Source organism: Chiroxiphia lanceolata, chromosome 1 (assembly GCF_009829145.1).
Source record: "Chiroxiphia lanceolata isolate bChiLan1 chromosome 1, bChiLan1.pri, whole genome shotgun sequence".
Classification (NCBI taxonomy): Eukaryota; Metazoa; Chordata; class Aves; order Passeriformes; family Pipridae; genus Chiroxiphia; species Chiroxiphia lanceolata.
This window is the reverse complement of record NC_045637.1, coordinates 37264767-37287368: the sequence shown is the minus strand read 5'-3', so window position 1 is coordinate 37287368 and position 22602 is coordinate 37264767. Positions and strand designations below refer to the sequence as shown.

The 22602-nt window shown below is 38.9% G+C and overlaps 1 protein-coding gene across 1 annotated transcript; it reads right to left on the bottom strand.

The window, feature by feature from the left end:
• Window positions 1–6656: 6656 nt before the first annotated feature.
• Window positions 6657–22109, bottom strand: GGH (gamma-glutamyl hydrolase). Its single transcript, XM_032684634.1, has 9 exons — window positions 21864–22109; window positions 20877–20991; window positions 19490–19540; window positions 16612–16696; window positions 13444–13582; window positions 12449–12555; window positions 12260–12350; window positions 10850–10987; window positions 6657–8706 (listed from the first exon to the last, which is right to left on the bottom strand). The coding sequence occupies exons 1-9, from the start codon at window positions 21991–21993 to the stop codon at window positions 8585–8587; spliced, it is 978 nt and encodes a 325-aa protein (XP_032540525.1). The 5' UTR covers window positions 21994–22109; the 3' UTR covers window positions 6657–8584.
• Between the last annotated feature and the right edge of the window lie 493 nt (window positions 22110–22602).

Here is a 22602-nt window from a genome sequence, read left to right as displayed (position 1 = left end):
AATGAAAATGCTTTGCAGATGTATAATATACCAAGGCTCAGTGATTCTGAGAACAGCAGATGGCTTATGCACATCTGAGGAATTTTTTAATATTAAACAAATAAATAAAGATTGGAGAGGAGTGTCAGTCATGCATCTTATTAGATGTTTAATCAGGCAGATGAGACATCCCAATTTTTCATTACCTTTATTTTTTAGTGCTCCAGACTAATTTCAAATTGCAGAAATGAAGCTCTTCAATTTTTCTTGTCTGTTTTGAAGTCTTGGTATCTAGATGATAATTTATCAATAAGTTCTTCAGGGCAGAGAGAACAAGATAACTACCAAAAATCCTGCTACTCATGAAAGTATGAGATCATGTTTCTTTTTAATTAGCTTTGCAGGAGAAAAGTTGTGCTAAAGGAATAAAAATGATGTGTGGTAGTGATTTAGAGGTTGCAGCAAAGTTCATAAGAAAAATGTCAGTCTAGCCCTTCATTTACCATATGGGGTCATCTGTCTTGTAACTGAGCACTGAGCAGGACAATCTGTTTTAAAGACAGTTTGGTTTTGTTTTTTTTGTTTGGTTGGTTGGTTTTGTTTGGTTGGTTGTTTGGTTGGGTTTTTTCGGTTTTGTTTTTTGTTGTTGTTGTTGTTGTTGGTTTGGTTTTTTGTTTGTTCGTGGGGTTTTTTTGTTTTGTTTTAAGTAGGATTTTTTTCTTCCCACAGTAAACCCTAGCTCTAATGGTACTGTATAAACATGCTCCAACTCCTCAACCTAGGGACAGCAGATCCCAGGAGAGATCTGTTTCATGTCACCCAGAAACCAAATAGGCTGTCTAGGAGTTCAAAATATACACCAGCTTTTTTAGCAATGCCACTGCATGGATGAGCATTCAGCTGCAGTGAGTGCCCAGGAGGTTTATCATGGTCACCACCATCTTCCTTGTACCACATAGCTGTAGAGAAGCAGTAAGGAAGCATGTCTACTGCTGGGAGGGATTCCACAGAGCAGAGGATGGGGCTGATGTCACCCCTACATGCCTGGCTCTTTGCTTCTTTATTATCATAGAGATACAGACAGCAAACTGAAGAGGTGAGCAGGAGAGGAACCACTGCTACTCTGTCAAGGTCCCTTGCGGCAGAAGAGAAAAAAAGAATCTCATTTATTCGGAAAAAAAAGATAAAATTTCTACATAGAAATCATTTCATTGTTCTAAAATTATTGTAGGTAATAATTTTACCTCTTATAAAGAATGAAGAAAAAAGGAACATTATTTGGCACCTTATGACCTTTCTGAATATCACTCTAAATCCTTCTAATGAGCACAAACACATGGCACATTTTGTGCACGCACCCACGCTCACTGGCGTGGCAGCGCAGATTATGAGCCTTAGGCTTGCTCTGCTTTTGCAAAATCAAAACTCTCCTAATTTGTCTAAATGCAAGTGAGACATGACAGATTGGGTGTGTTTTGTGAAACCCTGACTTGTCAAACCTCATCAGGCACGACTTGTATTCTCGCCCCATGCAGTTCTGTGACCTGACTGCCACAGACAGCCAAGCTGCTGAGGGAAACATTGCCGGGTTTAGCACCAAAGTCCTAGTGTTGCCATCACCCTCTATGCAGAGTCTTTGCAGGAACAGCTGCCAAATCGATAGCATATTATAAAATAGCCTAGACTTGGCAATCAAAATGCTTCAGTGAGGAATTTGGGAAACAAAAGAGGCCCAGCAAGCCCTGCTGTTCAAACAGATGTTATTGTCTGCACTGGTATTCCCCATGCTGATTTGATGCAATTCAACATCTCTTAAAATAAAATTGGTGTATAAAGATACATATTTCATCTGTACCATAACTTTTCCCCGCTCACTGCACTAAAGCACAGTTTAAAAACTACAGTGTATCTCAAGCTCAAGTTTCACTTTAAGTTAAAACAGTTGGAGATTAGTCTAGATTAATTCATTTCACCTGTCTGACTCCCTGGGTATGGAAAAAAAAGAGAAAACTACACACAGATTCTGAACAGCTCTCTTAGGGAAACCTTGCAAATGCAACTAAGGGAGGGCAAGGGTGTTGATACTTAGAATAAAAGGACATGAAAGACATTTATGTTGAAGTACTGCTGTCTAGCCATTGCTCAGGCTAGGAAGGCTTCAGCTTCAGCTTCAGATGACGCACACTGGCCAGGGAGCTACTGGGCTTTCTCGAGCATCTAGTCTTACAGTGTTACAGAGCATCTAGTGTTATATTCATGAAGTCAGTTCCCTCGTTTGCACCTGAAGTAGAACAGTCAGTAATTTGGGAAGACTGTGGCAGCTGTTCCTCAAAGGAGTGACTGCTGGCTCAAAGTTCTCATACAGTACTAAACTCCCTAAGGAGCCACAAAGTAGTGCAATCTGCAAGAACCAAAGCAGGAAGAGACGGAGGGTGAACTAACTTCTGTTCCTAGTAAGAGGAAAATTTTATTACGTTCAGCTTAGTGACATTAAGAGACAAAAATGTTGCGGGTATAACTCCAGAGACAAAAGACTTACTGGTACTTCTGGTTGAAAGGGTGGACTAAGATTCTTCTTGCAAATATTAATGAGAAACAACCAGTACAAATTCCTCAAATTAAAGCAAAGCAGGTAATAAGGTCTTTCAGGTTTCTCTTTTTTCCTCTGAAAGTACTAGATATGGTTAGACCTGTCTTGAGGGGCTGCAAATGTCCTTCATCAATGGTACTACATTATAAATGCTGCTGATGAATTCAGGAGCTTAGAAGGATTCAAAGAACTAGCTCCATCTGGGGTGAGAATTGGTTTGGCCAAAATCTTTGGAGTACTTCCATTCTGCCATGAACTTTATGTAAAAATCTCAGAAATGATGTAAACTATTCACTGTACTTTGTGTCTCTCCCATAACACCAATAATAACAGCATTATTATTAATAAAATTTAGTAACAGTATTAAAAATTAGTACTTAATAAAATAATAATTGAGTAATTAGTCACAATAATACATCTCATTGTCTTTTGAAAAGGCAGGCCTTTATGAGTTAGCCTAGTGCAAGAGCTGCTGAGTAAATGCCAGTCAAGTATAGGCATGTGAAGTTCGAACTTCCCAGCCTGAGGTTGAATTCAGGTCATTATAACCTGTTTATATTGGTGCATCAAGAAGTCATAGGGAAAAACTAATTTCCTAGTGTGCTTCTAGCTAGAAAATTGCTATTTTAATCTTTCTGTTTTGCTGATCTATTCTTCGGGAAATAGCAAGAAAGCACACATATAATATCAGCTCTTGGACTCACATAACTGCAAGCACAGAGTGAAAAAGATCATCAAAGGAAGTTTGGGAGCTACATAGTCACAAACTGCTGTGATTTAACTCTAGCCCATAACTAAGCCCCACGCAGCTGCTTACTCACTCCCCCCACAGAGAGATGGGGAAGGGAATCAGAAGAGAAAAAGCGAGAAAACTCATGGGCTGAGATAAAGACAGTTTAATAAGTAAAGCAAAAGCTGTGCATGAAAGCATAGCAACCCAAGAAATTAAATAACCATTTCCCATAGGCAGGCAGGTGTTCTGTCATCTCCAGAAAAGCTGGGCCCCATCATGTCTAACAATCCCTTGGGAAGACAAATGCTGTAACTCCCAATATCCTCTCCTTCCTCCTCTTTCCACCACATCTATATGCTGAGCATGATGCCATATGGAATGGAATATCCCTGCGGTCAGTTGGGATCAACTGTTCCAGCTATGTCCTCCCACAGCTCCTTGTGCACCCCCAGCCTGATTACTGGTGGAGAGGGGTGAGAAGCTGAAAGGGCCTTACCTCTGTGTGAGCAGTGCTCAGCCAAAACAGAAACATCCCTGAATTATCAGCACTGTGTTCAGCACAAATCCAAAACACAGCTCCATACCAGCTACTGTGAAAAGAATTAACTCTACCTCAGCCAAAACCAGCCCACAGGCTAATGGTACTCAACCCAATTATTTTGATAATCAGGAGCAACAACTTCTAGAATTTACTCCTTTTAACCTTTCTGTTTGTTTGCTTTTTGCTTTTCATTTTCAGAAAGCTTAGTTGCAAGTGATGTCTGTTCACTACATTTTTGAGAATCACAGAGAATCTGAGAGTTTTTTTGCTTAAATATGGAGTAAACATTTTGTTCAAGTTGTCCTCCAAATAATAACAGCTATTTTTAAACAATCTAAACTTTTTTTGCATAAAAGGGTCTTGGAATTTTTTTGATTATATAAAAACTGACAGAGGAAGTTTACTCTTAAAACGTACTGCTTACATTATGAAACTGATATAAACATAATAAGGAAGTGATGAAAGCTGGAACAGTATTCTTATCAACAGGTGGCCCTGGGCGGGCAGGAATATACTTCACTATTTGCCCTATAAATAAGCACTGTATTAGAGAAGAGGTCTGCCCTGGGAAAGAAGGCTAACAAGGGAAGTTAATCAATCACTTCACAGTATCTGTCAATCTGTCTTCCATCTAAGTACTCAAACGAAAATAATTTGAAAAGGCACTTAGAAACCTTAATGGATCTTGGACCGCAGCCAATTCATACAGCTTTTCTGATAAAACCACCACCAGATACATACACAGGACCTCCACAGAAGAAAAAAAAGACCAAAAAAACCCACAACCCCAGATAAAATAAAAAATTAATGACTGTGGTAAAAGTGACCGAAATCTTGTATACACCTTCCCACCTCAAACGCAAACACTCTTAAGTGTGCACTGGCATGCAGTTTTCAGCCACCTGGTTACATACACAGCTCTTTCTCTCACCTCAGGGCTCCTGCCTCCTAAGGACAATGCAGAAATAACACCCAGCTGGGAAATTATTCATTATTGTTCTTCCTGGTTGTTCAAACCCTTCCCATACTTTTCTTGCTGTTCCAAGAAAAGAACCACCACATCCCTAATAGGTCACTAATTTCTGTGGAAATCTGTCCAATACAGTCCAGCTTTTGCTGTTGGTGTGCTGAGCAGCATCCACAGCAATGAATAAGGTGGCACTGACGCTGAAGGGGAAAAGTTTAAAAATTAACCTAAAAATAAACTACTCAGTATAGAAGTAGGCATAGGGTCATGGCCTGCTTGCACACTAATCTCTGTTTTGGATTCACTAGCTTGCTGGGGAATTTTGCACAGCTTGCCAGCTGAAAAGTGATGGGGGTTTGGGTGAGTTGTTTTGTGGTCTTTTCTCCCCACAATGCAGCTTGTGGGTTAGGCTCTTACTCTTTAATTCAGTACTTACAGTACTTATTCAGGATGTTTCTTTCCTACAATTTCTTCCTTACCTGAAGGAATTCAAAGTGGTCTTGCCTGCCTCCTCGAAAAAGGTTTTCTGAGATCAAATTCTCAGTTCTTGCAACCTAAAGCTGTCCTGTTTTGCATGAGCTAGTTTAATATTTATAGAAAATAGAACTAAGATTCTGTAGCTATAGGGGAGGAACAACAACCTGAAAAGATGGATATCATTCCAGTTACCTCCAGCTAGTGCTTGAAAGGTTTAAATACTCACTGGAAACAAGACTTAATCCCAGATTAATTAATTCCATGTTTATATAATCTCTCTCATGCAATCCTGCCAATAGTTCCAGTTGTGCCAGAAAGAGTCCAGTGTTATTCTGTCTCCTCCCTTATTCTTCCCCCACATCCCAAATACCCTGGCACGCAACTACATACCACAGTACAGTAAATATCTTACTCGATTTTAGACACCACCACACCCGATTACAGAATTGCATAAAATACTGGTTCTTGTAGGCCATCTAGTGGGAAAAGCAGAATACTTCAGAGGAAACCATTTCAAACTTTTCCTTCTTCAAGATGATTTAACATAATCTACAAGACACATGGGGTTACCTTGCTGATCAATGGATGTTTTTCCCACACAGCAGAAAGCAAGTTGATTAGGCTCATAAGACAGACTCTCAATAAGCTGAGAGTATGACCACAGGCTCCTCTTCCTCTCTCTCTCTCTAGCTTGAAGTCTAAAAACGTTAGAATTTCTGTCTGAGCAATGAAAAACCATATTATACATCACTCAGAGCAGAGAGAATGTCTAATGAAACTTCTTTAAAACAAAATTTTAAACCCTCTATTGGGTGACTGCTAGCTCATTCTGGGTTCCTACAGTTTGCTTCTGACTGGAGAACATGATACAAGATATCATATATTATAAGCAACAGACAGAAGTTTTCATTTCACTGAACATTGCAGACAGCAGTTTCTTTGCTTATGGCTTTCAGAGCCCTGAGAGCTCCACCAGTGCTGCAGCCTCTTCTCACCTTCATAGGGGTTTGGCTGCCCATGGCACAAGCAAACTCTGACACTCTTGCTCCTGAGATGAGCCTGCTGTGAAAAGGCTGTATGACAATGAGTTGTGAGTGGCCTTGTTGAAAGCTCCTGCCCCTTGGCTCAGCAGCCACATTTAAGCTCAGGCCCTGGGCATGGGTCCCAGCCTGAGCTGTGCTGTGGGTATGTCTGTACCAGGCCATGGATCTCATTTATCCTGACCCTGGCTTGCTGTAACCATAGCAAGCAGACAGTTTGTAACCTGTACAGTAGCCTCCTGATTTGTGACTAACATAGATGGAAACAAAAAGACAATGACTATTAATGCTTTATCCATGGCATCTAGAAGAGAAAAAAAGTACACATGTGCTTGAATAAAAGTTTATTTCATGCATCATAGAAAAATCATGCATATCATCAAGTAGGGATTTATAAGATAAAGGAAAGACACATATGAATTCATAATATATAAACTGCTCTCACCATATTACACAAAATGTTACTTATAGTTACACACTTAGGAACTAATTACTACCATTGCTGTTGGCAGAGATTTCACTTGCAAGATTGATCCCTGATTTTAAGGCTAAAAGCTGCCCTCCTTACTTAGGCAAATTCTTAGAGCTATTCCAAAGAACTCAGCCTGAACAAGAAGTAGAAGAACTGACTTGGTTTATAAGTGTCCTAGCTGCTACATTTATATGCAACTGTAGAGCGTAACCCTCTTTTCACACTTGGTTCTACTCAGGAGTCAGTTAATAAAGTCACATATTAAAATGATAACCATTTCCTGAAGATGGCTGATCTGGAAAATGTAAAAATAAGCTGTAATATCACATATTTAAGCTTGTAACCACCTGGAAGTGTTTTTCTGGTAGACATAGCCAAAGTTCCCTTACAGGTTTGGGGTTTTTTTATCTGACGAATTTCACATTCTCTTATGCAGTGCTTCATGATAAAGAATAAGTTAGAGAGTGTTTTACTTGAAAAACCTGAGAAACTTACCAGATTTATTCAGATACGGTACCTGAGAATACAAGGTTCTACAAAACAGAGCTGAGGTATAAACCTGAATTTTTCATAAACTCCAAATCCCTACTGATGTTAACAACAATTTTGAAGCTGTGCTATAGAAGAGAGTTACATGTGATTGTCTCTGTTTTTGGACACCACACAAAACCACTGAACAAAATTTTCACTAAGCGTGAAGCAAGGTAAAGAAAAAAGTTATCAGTGTATTGCATGCAACTGCTATTATCACATTACATTGCTTTTAATAGGTTTCTCACATACATTCATCTTTTGTTTGAATTCTAGCTGCACTGAGCTACCCAACAAGACAGAAAGAAACTATTGTCTTTACCAAGTTAATAGGAAACTACCTCTTGACTCCAACTGAAAATTCTATCCAGCTACGGGAAAAGTCAGACTCTTTAGAGAAAAAATTAGGTTTATATTCTTTTAAATACAAAACAATGAATGTCTGATCTCATATCTGACATTTACTCTCAACTCCCAGACATATTCTTGGAGGATATATAGAACTGAATTGAAAAGAATGGAAAGTGGAATCAGCACTTAACTACGACCTCCAAACCTACTTATTTTATTTGATGTTTTCAAGGATGACTTTACGCTGCATCCTCATATTTAAGAAGGCCTTACAAGGTATAAGGACTCCAAACAATACTGAATGTACAGGAGAAACAGTTTCACAGATTGGATATAACATGCTTCTTAGGCAAAAACATCTTTTTGCTATCGTGCCTCCTTACTCCATTTTTGAAATGACAAAAGATCCCTGGCAAGAAATTGGTTGCATACACTTATTTATGACAAATCCAAGACTCTCATTCGTTAAATCATTTGAAAAGGACAGGATTTTACTAAGCACTGCATCTAAGTGTCTAGTGCTATCACAGTCCACAACATTTTACAAAGATAACTCTCATATTTTAAAATATATGAAAGCTTTTCCTTGTACTAAAGGTGATTACTCTAAAGTTTATAAGCATAATCAAGTCCTCTTCCCTGGAAAGAAAAATGCACTTTTCTGCAGCTTGTCTTAAGGTGTGATCCAAGATGATTATTATGGTATTGAATGTAAATTTTTATATTAATGTTCCAACAGTGCAGAATAAATCATTGTAAAGGAAAACTGTTCTGGCTTTCTGTCAATATATCAGCTTAATTACATAATGCTGGCAAATAATTCCATTTATAAATAACAACACTGCACCTTTGACAAGATACACTGCACCTTTGACAAGATACACTGCACCTTTGACAAGATACTCAATCAAAAAAATAGGTTTGCTGAAATGCAGAAAATGTTCCTGTGTAAACTGGAGCATAATTATAAATCAATTCTTTTGTTTCCTCATCTTCACTGGGGAAATGGTGCAGGCTCTTCCGGGCTGTAAAACATTGTAAAAGTACAGATCACTCTACTGTCATCCTCCTCAACAATATCTACCTTGGTAAACTAAGTTATTTTGTGTAGCATAACAGCAAATGGAATTACAGTAACTTCTATGTGAAGAACTGTGAAGAAATATCTTCAGAAAGCTAGTTATAGCATAGTTTATTACTGGAGAGGGAAAATCTAAAGCCAAGACTGTACAGAAATAGTTATCCAGGAAATATTGGCAGTATATACCAGAAATACCAGTATTACTACACTTGTAACACTGAAATAAATGCATCAGAGTATCAACCTACACTGGCAACTCCACATAAGTTAAAATTAATGATGGATGGATACAAAAATAATATTTCAGTAAAATGGTTTAGTTATTAATTTGTCACAGATGAGTATTTGTGCCAGCTGAGAATAGTTTACATTTTTTATCCTATGACTTACATTCAAAGTTAAGGAAGACACTCAACCTTTCATCAGCTAAAAACATCAATTACTCATCACAAAGTTATGATACGAAGTACTTAGTATGAGCAGCTTATTCTTCTTTACCTTCCAAACAGATTGGGAAGCTAATGAATAATAACTTCTAATTTGGTAAATGAGATGGGGGGTAGACACATACAGTTGGCTGAAGCAAGTTTGCTCTGTAGAATTGAAGGTCAACAGATCCAAAAGCTAGTGACATAGTGTGGCACTATGCACAAGCAGAGTGCCACATATATATATGTGTAAACATATACAACAGAACTTGCATTGTGTCTTAACAGGACTTAGAAGCAGAGTTGGCACTTGTTTTGCCACATTTAATTTAATAATGGCCTGAGCAAGCTTACTTCTATTGGTAATACAGTGTGCAAAGAGATACTAGGGAAAGTAGCAAGAAAAACCAGAAAACACACTGCATTGTAGTATTAAACTACAAAAGAAAAAACAGACATACCGTATTTTCTCCTTTTTGCCCTGTTATTTTTGTCTTAGTCCACCATCTCATAAAATCATAGAACAGTGTGTGCTGGAAGGAACCTTAAAGGTCACCTAGTTCCAACCCCACTGCCACGGGCAGAGACACCTTCCACCAGACCAGGCTGCTCAGAGCCCCAGTTCAGCCTGGCCATAAGTACCCTATCAAAATTCCTAAAATACAGGAAGTTTACAGATACTGATAAGGAATTCTACATGGTTGTGCTACCTTTTCACAAAGAGGACTACTTTATGCAAAAAAGTGCCCTGAATTTGTACAAAGTATGACTTTTATTTCTACACTCTCAATGACTAGGTCAGCACAAGTTGTATTTCTTTAAATCGCTGTCTACTTTCTCCAATTAGGTGATTCTTTTGATTAGAGATCAAGTCTAGAGACCAAACTCGATTAGCTTAATGATTATGTTCTTCATAGTGCCAATCAATCAGGTAAGACAATTTCATAAATAGTACAGCAGAATGGTTTAATACGGATAAATAAAGGAATGAAGTTTGATTCCTTCAAATACTCCTGTACTTATATTCTGCTTATTTATAGCAAATAGACAAGAAGTGTCATAAAATATCAAAGTGTTATGCACTAATTACGTTCAGATTCTTAAGGTATAAACAAACAAATTAGTGCCTCTGTAAAATTAAAAAGTTTTTGTGCTGTCTATAGTCTACAACTGTTGGGCACTATATTGCACCCCTTTGACACATCTATATACTAGCCAAGCAGTATTTATAATCCTAGTGACATGCATTTTTGCAAGCAAAATTGAGAAGATATTGAATGACTATAAGCCAGTTTGGAACTGAAGAAACCTCTGGAATTATGAATGGAGTACTTTTTTTGTTTTATTGTCTTTGTGCAAGGGAGGTCAAAATGTTACAGTGACATTTTGAAATGGTAGAAAGTCACAGCAAAATGTTTTAGAGCCAGTCTACTGAAAAGAGTTTGTGGAATGCTTGGCCTTTTGATGTCACTGTCATTAAGCCATTCTATTTCTAGTATCCCTTGGTTTTTTATAAGCCTATAAAGCTTGCAGTCATCTTCTCAGAAAGCTGTATGAGGTACTGAACTTTGACAGCTGAAAAAGAAGTCTGCCGTCTTCAAAGATTTTCACTAATGCTTCACTCTACCCCCCCACATTTATAGATAATAAACTTTTTACCTTCATTAACGAAGAAATCAGCCACATAATATGCTGCTCTCACAGCGGATGGGGAATGTGGAATGCCTGGAGAATTCTTCCACTCAAAAGGATTTTTCTCTGGATGCCACTGCAGGCTATAAATTGGGTATTTGTATGCTACAACAAAACACAAAACACATAAGCAAGGTATATCCCTTAAGAATTATGTGCTTAATCTTATTGCAAAAGAAATTCAAAGGATGAGCTACAAATATGCCTCACTTATCAACAGTTTCACAAAAGCTTAAACAACAAGTTGAAACGCTGTTAAAATCACAGTAGAACTGAAGGAAAATAAATGGATATTGTAAAAGGAGGGTCTCATTCCATGCAAGAAAATATTTGTACATCACTTTTTTGATTATTCGTTTCAGAATTAATATACATATACATATATACACTAAAAAATAATGTTACAAGTGTATCAGTCTCAAAGCTTCCTATATGCTGCCAGCATCACTCAACATTCAATATTCACAGCCACACAGGATGCCAGTTCCATGGGAGAGATCCAAGTCTTAGTATCTCCTTGGAAGGCCTGGTCAATCCACGGGCAGCTCCCATCTGCTCTGGCCAGGCTTGATCCATGCTGGGGAGTCACTCCTTAACTTTCTTACAGAGAACAGCAGCACAGCAGCTGATGACTGCTCTGTGATAAACTGCATGCAGGCAGGGATGATGCCTGTCATTAGCCTAATCAGGTTTGCTGATCAAAGTGCTATTCTTCTCTTTTGGAGGACAGCCAATATGCCACACAGAAGAATCCCACTGGTGACAGCTGGGCCTTACTGTAGGGCTGTTAGTGATGCACTGATCAAGATAAAGCGCTCCCTGAAGAGCTAAATTGTTTCTTGAGCTGAGCAAGCCTAGTGCAAAACAGACAACACAAGGCAAGTAATGCAAAAGGCTTTTGGAGGAGTGCAATTACCAGTATTACCACTAAAGTAATGAGGGATGTTGCTATTCCCTCAGCAGCCTGAATTGCTCTTCCCATACAGTAAACAGATAGAGAGCATCTAGGGAAGGCAAGCCTAAGCAGACAGATGGAAAGCAAGGTGCAAGAGGCACACTGCACTGCAGAGGCATTAAACTACTACAGGACAAGGGCTGTGCAGTTCACACCACAGCACGCAAATATGCCAGTGCTAAAATGTAATAGCATATTTGGAAGGGGAACAGCGAGTGAGAGAAGTAATTAGGCTCGCAGTTATGTACTTAAAAGACAAAATATCCCAGCAGAGTATGCTCCTCAAAGCCAGAGCACTGACAGGGCTGATGCTCATCCTGCTATTCTAACAACTTGCAATACGAATTAACATCAATGCCACAACACCTCTAAAGAACTAGTTTGTTACAGTCACAGTTTCCAAAGCAAATTAATTTCCCTACCTTCCATGGTAGATATAAACTCCACTTCATCATCGGTGTTAGTGGTCAGAACATTATAGAAATTACGAAGCTTCTCATTATTTGTGAAATTCTGTGAAAAAGAAGGGAGGAAAGGTGTTATTTGCTCATTTATTTCTAGTTTTAACAAAACAAATGTGTTTGTAAGCAGGAAATAAAAAGATCAAATACCTCCATGGAGAGGCTCCACATATGGAAGTTTGATGTCAATGGCTCAGTAGCAAACGCGTGTAATACATCATCAGGGAAATTCCTGAACAACCTACTGTCTTTTGCAGCTATTACAAAGAAAAAAAAAATGAAAAAAGGATATTGTCCATTACCCAAACTGCTATCAAATGGAGTAATACTGAACAGAATACAATTAATAAAATGCTGCATTAAAATAAAATGCTGCATTAAAATAAAACTTTTTTGGTAGTAAAACTTTATTATTTTAGAATACGTTGCAAGAAAAATCAGTGAAATAACTACAACAGATTTCCAATATGCTGTTACCACTGTCTTGACTCAGAGAGGATCCAACTTTGCCACCTAAGTTCTCACTAAAATAAGCATCATTATTTGATGCTCATTTCAACAGCCCTTCCACTCACGATGAGCACAAATGACAGAACTTGTGAATGCTACATGATCTGCAGATGAACTACTCATAAAGTAAAGGGTAAAGTATCCACAGAGGCTACATTTTACAAGTGTTGCTGAGTGCCACAGCTCTATCTTAAGAGATCTCTCTGATTTCAGTACTGTTCAAATGAGACAGTAATGCTAATATTCATCATTAGGAAAGATGTGATTTGAAAAATTTAAAATCACCTTCTCTTCAAGTTGGATACGTTCTGAACCTGTGAATTTTGTTCAACCTGGTAACAAAAAGGGCCCTAAATGGACATTACTTTTGTAGGTCCAAATTATCAAATGACTCAAAGAGCCACAACTGTGGTTTTTGCTGGCTGCTGTTGGTTTCAAATGGCTTATGCTCATATCTCTGCTTTAGAAGTGACAGAGTTACGCTGACTTTCTAAAAATCATCAAGGCAACTTAATAACAAAGAATTTAACAAGACAATCATCAGAAACCTCCCAAACATTTACCCCTGAATATTTTTCATGAAAATATACCACCTCTCAGCAAAACTCAGACATGAGATGTAATGAATTTTTCACCTGAGGTAAAGTTCAGAGGGAGTGAAAAACCATTTGTCTTGGTATTAACAAGTAAAACTTCGCCACTCGTGAGATACGTAAGCTCTTCGTGTCCAAGACATGTTCCCCATACTGGGAAATAATCTCCATTATCATTAGCCTTCAAAATAAAAGTAACAACATAAGGAAAAAGTAATGAAAGTTTACAGAAAAAAGACTGACAAGAACTTCCTACTCTTTTCACTTTCTTTTGTGTAGGTGAGAAGTATAACTACTACAGTAGTACAAATTGCTACTAGAGGAATTATAATTATCCTATTGAAATAAGCACAGATTCCCTTAGTTTTTCTCCCAAAATATGAACACTAAGGGATAATATACATGTGTGTTGAAGCAGCAAAAGCCTAATGTTGATACTGATTTGCTGTTCTGTTCTACGAATAAGTAATATTGAGAGAAGCCTAAAGAGAAACCACAAAATGGCAACATTTCCATAAAAAGGACAGTCACTAGAAGGAACATGAGTCCGTCACTATTTTGAGAAAAAGCCTATCCATTACAGTTCAGACTTTTATATGAAGCATGCTATGATCACATAGCAAGGGACTTTTGCAACATCTACAGGCTCATGCCCACCCACCTGTATTAGGAAAATATGAATTCTACTACTAACATAGCTACAGTCTTAAGCGACATACTTCTAAATTTGTTTAACTAGCAGGTTTGGACCTGTGTTCCAGAAAGAGAAAATGTGAGTTTAAGCAACACTAAAAAGGGGCAATCATTTTGAAAAGCACAAAAATTGGCAGATTAGTGTGAAAACCAGGAAAAAAAAGCAAAAAGGAGAAAAAGAAAGAAAAAGAGAACACATCTAGTATATAGATGTGTCAGTTTTTCCTGTCACTTAACTAAGCACACTGCATACATGCAGTGGAAATCTGCATTTTTATATGGTTTATACCTGATAGTAAGCACATGTTAGAGACTGCGACATGTTTCAGAACTCCTGTTTTTGTGAAATCTGAGTAGTCTTTCTTAACTTGATTCTAAACATTTTAAAGTTATGCATACCACAACACACACCCCCTCCTCACCCCCGGAGAGCTGCTGTTCAAAGCCATTTTTGAGAAAGCTGAAATGACAGGCTTGGAATAAAAGTGTTACCCTATTGCATTTCTGACAGTATGGTAATAAAAGCCCAGAGAAGTACTTCTCAGAGCAAGACATGGAAAATATACCAGAAGGAAGGCTAATTGTACTGCAGTCTTCATGACCACCTGTCATGCACAGCTAGGCACAGGACTTACGTGGAAGACAGACAGTGGAGTTGCAAGTGAGGACTAAAACCACTGAAGGCAAACAATAAACTACAGTTTAAAAGCAATTGCTAATGACACAAAGATTTTGTGTTCCTCCCCTTTTTTAAAATAAACAATAGTATGGAGGCTAAGCACCCAAGATATCACATTTTAAAAACTAATTTAAAAGCTGGAAAACAGTATTTCATTTAGGTTTTTGCCTAGTTAGTAAAATTCTATTGACTTGATTGGAGATTAGCATTTTTCATCCTCTATTCGTATTACAGTAGAGCCAGATCAAAGTAATTTCTCGTTGTGAACACTGGCAAATGAAAAGGACCTGACATATGCTTCAGGAAAACATAAAATTCAGTCCTAGCTTACCATACCTTAGTAAAACTACCAATATTTTATAGCATTAATTAAGTCTCGAAAGACGAAAATCAAAACACAAAATCAACAAACAGCAAAGAAAAAGAAAAACCCTGGCTTGTTAATAAGGGTTACCTATGATGAACTGATGAACTATGTGTGCACTGCTAGTACACACATCAGCTAATGAATCTGCCTCTCTGACCATAAAATGACACAGGCAATTCAGTTCATCATTGTGAAATGCAAACAGAATTTCATAATAGTGCAATAAACAACGAGAAACCCTTGCCCCAGTACTAAATACCAAGACACAGGCTGCAGTTCACACAGTGAGCAGTTCCAAAGAGACAAATGAGATTAACTGTCTCACATAAAAGTGAGACAGTCCTTGCAAGACTCAGCTTTAAGGCAACAGACTAACAACCACCATGAACAAAGACAGACAAAAGAATAAAAACATTGGTGTCATGGGGACTGAAGAGACGGGAACTTAATTACTGAGTTGTATCAGTGACTGGTCCTGTGAATGCCACTGCCTGTTCTTTGCTTGCTTGCTGTTGGAAAGCTGGTAACAAGGGTAGAAGAGGATTTCCTCACTGCCAATGAACACTTCTAATGAACTACCATAGTAACAGTTTAAGCATTACTCATAACTGCCTTTAGAACTGTGCAAAGTTTTCCAAAGCATGGCTTTTGTGACAATTTTAATCGGTGTTAGCTGAAAATAAAATAAAGCTGGTAAAGAGGGAAAAAGGAAGAAAATGTATGTTTTTATTCAATTTGAATACAGGAGATTCTTAACAAATCACAGGGATTGTACATAAAGCTCAGTGCATCTCCATGCCTTTCCACAAAGCAAGTTTTACCTCAAAATGTGTGCTTTGTATCTGAAACTCTTCTGCTCTAAGAGAATTAAATTTGTAATAAGGATTCAGAGTCTTCCTGATGTTCTTTAAAAGAAACGGCTTTCTCAGAAATTCCAATCTTTTCTTAATAAAGCTAATGATCATATAAACATTTAGAGATAATTCATATAACCTCTCAAGTACTCTTCCCACTACTTTTGTATGCCATACATTAAGCTAGTGTTTACTTTACAAATCTGCTATGTTAAAGTTACCAATGCAAAGAAATAGGTAAAGTGGTATAAGGTGCTAATGTAGATCCCTCATCTGCACCTTGAAAGATATATTTAAATCTACTTAGAGATAAGGCAGAATAAAGGTGTTTCACTTGCTGTAACATATACGTGAAGGGAGGCCTTAGTGTTATGTTATTGCAAATTGGTTTATTTGAGAGTCACTCCAGAATTCCTTCTGAGCAGAAGAGGGTGTCAGAAGTCTGAATCTTAAGCTGCTAAATGACTTTTTTTAATGCAGAAGCAAGAAATGAGCTACCTATTTTCAGGCTTACAGTTAACACACTGGATGCCAGCGCAAAACTGAAAAATATGAACCTGTCATTTTGATCTCTGAACAGTGACAATAACAAGAACAGACTGTTCCTCAGTAATTACCTCTAACGCCTTGTGGTAAAATATCTTAGCAACCCTTGCATATTCTGAAGTCTTAAGATCCACACCACCTCCTGGAAAAAGTACCCTGAAAGGCAACATCCAAGAATATGATTAGCAACAGTGATAAAACCAGAATGCAGACAACATACACAGAGAAATGTCTGACAGCAGTTTTAACGGTACAATGCAGGTCTGGGTTTCAGACCTAGAAACCTAGGTCCATTAATTGTGTGACTTTGGACAGCTAGTGCACATGCAGACAGCTAAGTTTAGGCGTTTAGTCTTTAACTGAATCATATCCTAAATCTTACTGTTCTTCCGTTGAAGAATGGTTATTACCACAAAGTAGTGATCCAGCCTACTGCAACATATAGAAGAGAATAAACAGAAAATACATAAAACATGCAAATTTCAGCTGGTACACAAAAAGGCTGCATGCCATTTCTCTGTCAAGTCTTCTCCTGACTCTTAGCTGGCTCTTACTACCCTTTAAAATTCTGGCCCAAATCTTAATTCATCCTGTTCAGTTTCATTAAAGAACTGTGGCCCTGGCAGAGTGATCTTCTTATTGCAGACAATACAGATCAAAAAGTTCCTATTAAAAACAAAAAAAAGCAAGTTTGGCCATAACCTTTGGTCACACAGGATCCCATATAGCTGAAGACCAAGCAATCTCAGAAACAATTTCAAAAAAATAGTGCACAAGCCCTTTCCACCACAAAAAATAATCATCAGAAGCAATTCCCTGTGTGGATTCCCAAACTCAAACACCACAAAAAAAGACACAGTGCAGTCTAGCAGAGATATCACATGTACACATGATGACACAGAAGGTAATAAAATACCATCAAGACAGTAACAGAAAATAAAAGAAGCCTCTGCTGGCTGTATCTGCAACAGTGCCACAGAACAGAACTGGATGTGAGAGTGCTCTTCATCCCACTGCTGCAGAACCTCAGTTAGATTTACTCAAGCCACATCCACTAGTTGTTGATTTTTTGCCAAAATGGCTGAAGGATTTCCTCAGCATTTCTGTGCTCTAAAAATGGCAACATGTATCAATGAGATACTAACAAGCAGTTAGAAACAACTAACATCGCAAGTGATCCCAAGCCTTTGCAGAGCAACTGTGCTTTTAAACCCTTGTGACCAGGTTTATTTTAAGGTGAATAATGCACAGGATCATGCAAAAGCCACCAAGCGTTTGGTGGAAAAGTAGTATTCACAAAAATATAAATCATATTACTCTTCATTGCCAACACTGAAAATTAATACAGCTGAAGGTATTTTTAAAACAGGTTAGATTATAGATTTCTTCAGAGATCTAATTAAACAAATAAGGTGAGCCTTACCTGGAAGTGGTAAAAAATTCACTCCACCTATTCCTTTTGTTCAAACCAGAAACTGGTCAATACTAATTAGGAAAAATGATTGCCATTTTCACTAATACAAAAAGGAAATAACCCATTAAGTAGCAACGATAATGGCTTGACATTGTCATAAGCAGACTGAAATGCCACTACATGTATTCCAGTATCTCTAACTGGTTAGAGTTGATGAGGTACACTGAGCATTTCAAAGGCTACCTCAAGCGTACATTGCTATATTCATAAAATTATGTCTCTACTATAGCAAACTTCATGATTTTAAGAAGGTAGCATTTCATAATATGAAATTTCCAACTGCAAAGAAGCAACATGAAAGATCATTGTATCTCCTTCTTGTTCTAAGTTTCCATAAAAAGGGAAGTAATTCCCTCCAGAGACGTCATTTGTTATTTATACACACAGCTATACTGTGGAAGCCATTAGGTAACAGTGGAGGGCTACAAGAGGAAACATAGAACATCCTTACTCACCTACATAGCACAAACTCAACTGACAGTCACTGCAAAGACAGAAGGATGTGGGAACTGGATCTACTTGCCTAACACCCTCTTCTGCATCAAGGTAGGTGGTGAGGTAGAAAGAATGGAAGACCTCGTTAGTGAAAAGACCTTTTGGTAACCAAAGAGAGGCTGGTAGGCATGAGAAAGGGATGAAATTATTAATTTTGTCTCCAACATGATTAGCCACAGGGGATAAAGTGTCACTGTCTAATACTTGGTTATATATCACAAGACTGCAAACACCCAGGGGTTTAGTGCACAGGGCACGCTGTGGTACATGAGGACAGTGCTCTCTAAGGACAGCCAAAGGCTAAAATTCTGAAAATTCTACACATGCTGATTAACACTCAAGCATATGCATAAGTTTAACAAAAATATCTACAGTTTAAGATGCTCACCTCATGACTACAAGTAGCCCAATCACATGCTATGGCCTCATATACAATCAAGGCTGTGGAGTGCAGCATCAGCTGATTTTAGTCTTCTAAAGTGCACTTTTAGCACAAGGCTAAAAAACCATAAAAGGTTTTGACTTTGCTAAGCCCACAATAAAGTCTGTTAAGGAAAGGGTAGGAACAGAGACGAAATACCAAGCAAGTGCCAATAAACATCAAAATTAAGGTGACAGCTCAAATGAGGAGGACAGAAAAATTAACAAAGAGGAAGTGGGATATTTCACTTGCCACACTGTAATAACTATGATGCCACTTCTGCCTGCCTGCAGACTAGCACAGGAGAATGCCAAGATGAGCCTTGGCACTGTTGCAGATTATCTGTTGTGTTCCTCAAGGAAGGAAAGGCAGCACATCAATACTGGATGAAATAATGCACTCTCTCTCTTAGAATATATTTTCACATCTGCAGTGCCCAACACAACCTCTTTACAGAGTAGGAAGACAGTGCTCTTGGGAACACTGAACTCAGTGTTCAAAAGAGCTCAAAAATGGAACTATCGTGTGTTTCAACAGAAAATCAGTGCTCAAAACTCACCCGTTAATAGAGTGGAATATTCTACTATATTCTTCATCTGTAAGATTTAATCTGAAACACCAAAAAATAATTATAGAACACATATGAAATACACATATTTAACCACAAAAATATAATTGTTATTGAACAGAAGTGTCAGACATAGAAAATATGTAGAAAGCATGCTTTCAACAGAATAGAATAGACTCAGTTCAAATTAATCATTTCACTTGAAACAGCTCAATTCACAAGACTGAAAATAGGGCCCTGTCAGGTACAGTTCAGGATTAGGTACTCTGAGACCCTTTTGCAGATGCTCAAAAAATTTACCCTTTACAGGAATGGTATGGTTATTATTTCCTGCAGACTGGCAACTCCGGTTTCCAGCTGACTCCAAGAAGGGCAGAGCTGCAAATCCTGGGTCACACCCATGCACCCCCAGCCTCCTTGCCAGCGTGGCAGTATGGAAAGCAGAAAAGGGCTTGGTTCTGGGTAAGCACTGCTCAGTGATAATAAAACAATCTCTATATTATCAACCCTGTGTTCAGCACAGCTCCAAAACATAGCCCCATATCAGCTACTCTGAAGAGAATTAATATTACTCCAGCCAAAACCACATAGCACAGATGGCTACACTTCTGAAGAACTGATACGCTGGGTACAAGTAAAGTGTCCAGCTTTGCTGCATCTAACTTAATTGCCAGAATTAGAAGCATCCATTTATGGATGAAGCTTCTGGTCAACAAACATTCTGAAAGTCCCACTAGCTACGTGAGGAATGTCGGCTTCTAATTCAGGCACTTAACTGGTGCTCTTATTGGACTGTGTAGATTTTCTGCAGATGTATTAGTATAGTTTTTAAGTTCTGATAATTATAATTTTATCATTTGATTTCAGTGCACTTAATATTTTATAGCTAGTTGCTGGCTATGAAGTACAGTCAGTTATGTTACTTAGTCTGCTACTTTTTACCCAACAACCAAAATACAACATATGGAGTTAGTAACCCATAGTTTGAACAGAACAGGACTTCGGTTTCTTAAAGGAGTACTGAGAGTCTTCCTTGATTCCTTGAATTCTGTGGCTATAGAATGTGACAAAAGATAGTAGTACCTATGTATCTAGATATCTATGTGTGTTTGTAGGCACTAAACAGTAGACTTAAACCAGCTAACTTCAAAAATCACAGATGCAAAATACAAAGGGCAATTTTACAGGTAAAAAAAAATTAGTACTTTCCAAAAAAAGACTATTAACATAAGAAGAAATATTAAAATGTACATGTCCACTCTGCTTTTATTCTGATTTCTAAAGACTCCCTGAAAATTCTAACATCTCCAAATAGTCTTTGAGGAGCAGTAAACACCCAGAAAAGCAGCACAACTGCTAAGGATATTAAAAAATCTACCTTATTGGCACAGCTCGGGCACCGGCAGATTCCACAAATTTCACATATGAAGCTGCAATATAAGATCTTCCAAAGCTCTGGAACTCACCATAGTGGCATTCCTGTGCCAATATCCCTGAAAGGTCAAAAGAAAATTAGCACTATACATATGTCAAACATTACACACTGAAAGAAGAATCACAGAACCAGTGAATCAGTTAGGTTGGAAAAGACCTCAGAGATCATCAAGTTCAACCTTTGACCGAACTCCACACTGTCAACTAGACCATGGCACTAAGTGCCATGTCCAGTTTTTCTTCAAACACTTCCAGGGACAGTGACTCCACCACCTCCCTGGGCAATTCCACTCCAATGACTAATCACCCTTTCTGCGGAGAAATTCTCCCTAATGTCCAGCCGAACCCCTCCCGTGCAGCTGAAGACTGTGTCCTCTTGCCCTGTCTCTAGTTGCCTGAGAGAAGAGACCGACCCCCATCTGGCTACAACCTCATTTTAGGCAATTGTAGAGAGTGATAAGGTCACCTCCGAGCCTCCTCTTCTCCAGGCTAAACAACCCCAGCTCTCTCAGTCGCTCCTCATAAGGCTTGTGGTCTTATTAATTAATTAATTAAACTCCCATTTCCTATGTGACAGGTTGCAGCGATATATTTACTGCCCGGAGGAATTACAGGCACGGAGACAACGAGGCATCAATTACGGTGCCCCGTCACAAGGTACCGCATAAACACAGATAACCTGACGAAGACTCGGCTTCCCTGCCTAGCACTGTAACTTCTTACATAGCCTATCGTTGTTTTAAGATTTTTTTTTTTAGAGAAAGCATGTGTAGCGTTAACGCTACTTGCAACAGCTCCAACCAAACCTACGCTCGGGGAGACATTTCACTCCACCCAGAAACCGGCAGCGCTTCCCTCCCCCGGCACCACCGAGGCGGCTGCGAGGCAGCCCGGCGCGGCCGGGGATGCCCGGGGAGCGGCCGCCCCTTACCGATGATGGGTTTGTCGTTGCGCTCCGCCGAGCGCTCCCGCAGCACGAAGGGGGCGGCGCAGCGCAGCACGGCCAGGAGGAGGAGGACGGTGGCAGCCGGACCCAGACGGAGCCCTGCGAAGCGCCCCATGGCCACGTCGCCCACGGCCAACCGGACCCAACGGCTCCGGGCTCGGCTCCCGACCCAGCCCCACTCCGCGCACCGCGGCTCCCTGGGAAATGCAGTCCCGGCGAACCGCCCCGCCCCGCCCCGCCCCGCAGACGTGTGCGGCGCGAAGGGATGCCCTCGGTCCTGCCGGCCGCCTCTTCCTTGTCTGCGTCCGGGGAAAGGGACGCTTGTACCGCCAAACAGTGACAGACGAGGATAGTTCGACCAGAATTTGTTTATTAATTAAAATGGCGTCAATATGTAAAAAATTATTAAAAAACATTGTGCATGACGTGCTTACAGTCAGTAGTAAATTACGTTTGCACTGTTTAACAGGAACTTTCTTTTTTTAGAGGCACTTCCTTTTTTTAGAGGCACTTCTGATGTATTTGAAGAATAACGCACTTAGGGATCTTTGTTTTTTTGACTGATGCTCAAAGCTGCCACATCACCACCTATCATACTAATACCTCCTCCATTAATTATGCAAATGTTACAATTATCTTGTGTCATTACTATTAGCAGCAAGTACAATTAGAGTTCCCACCTTCTATACGATATGTAAACATTAAAAAATAATTAAGTTTATGA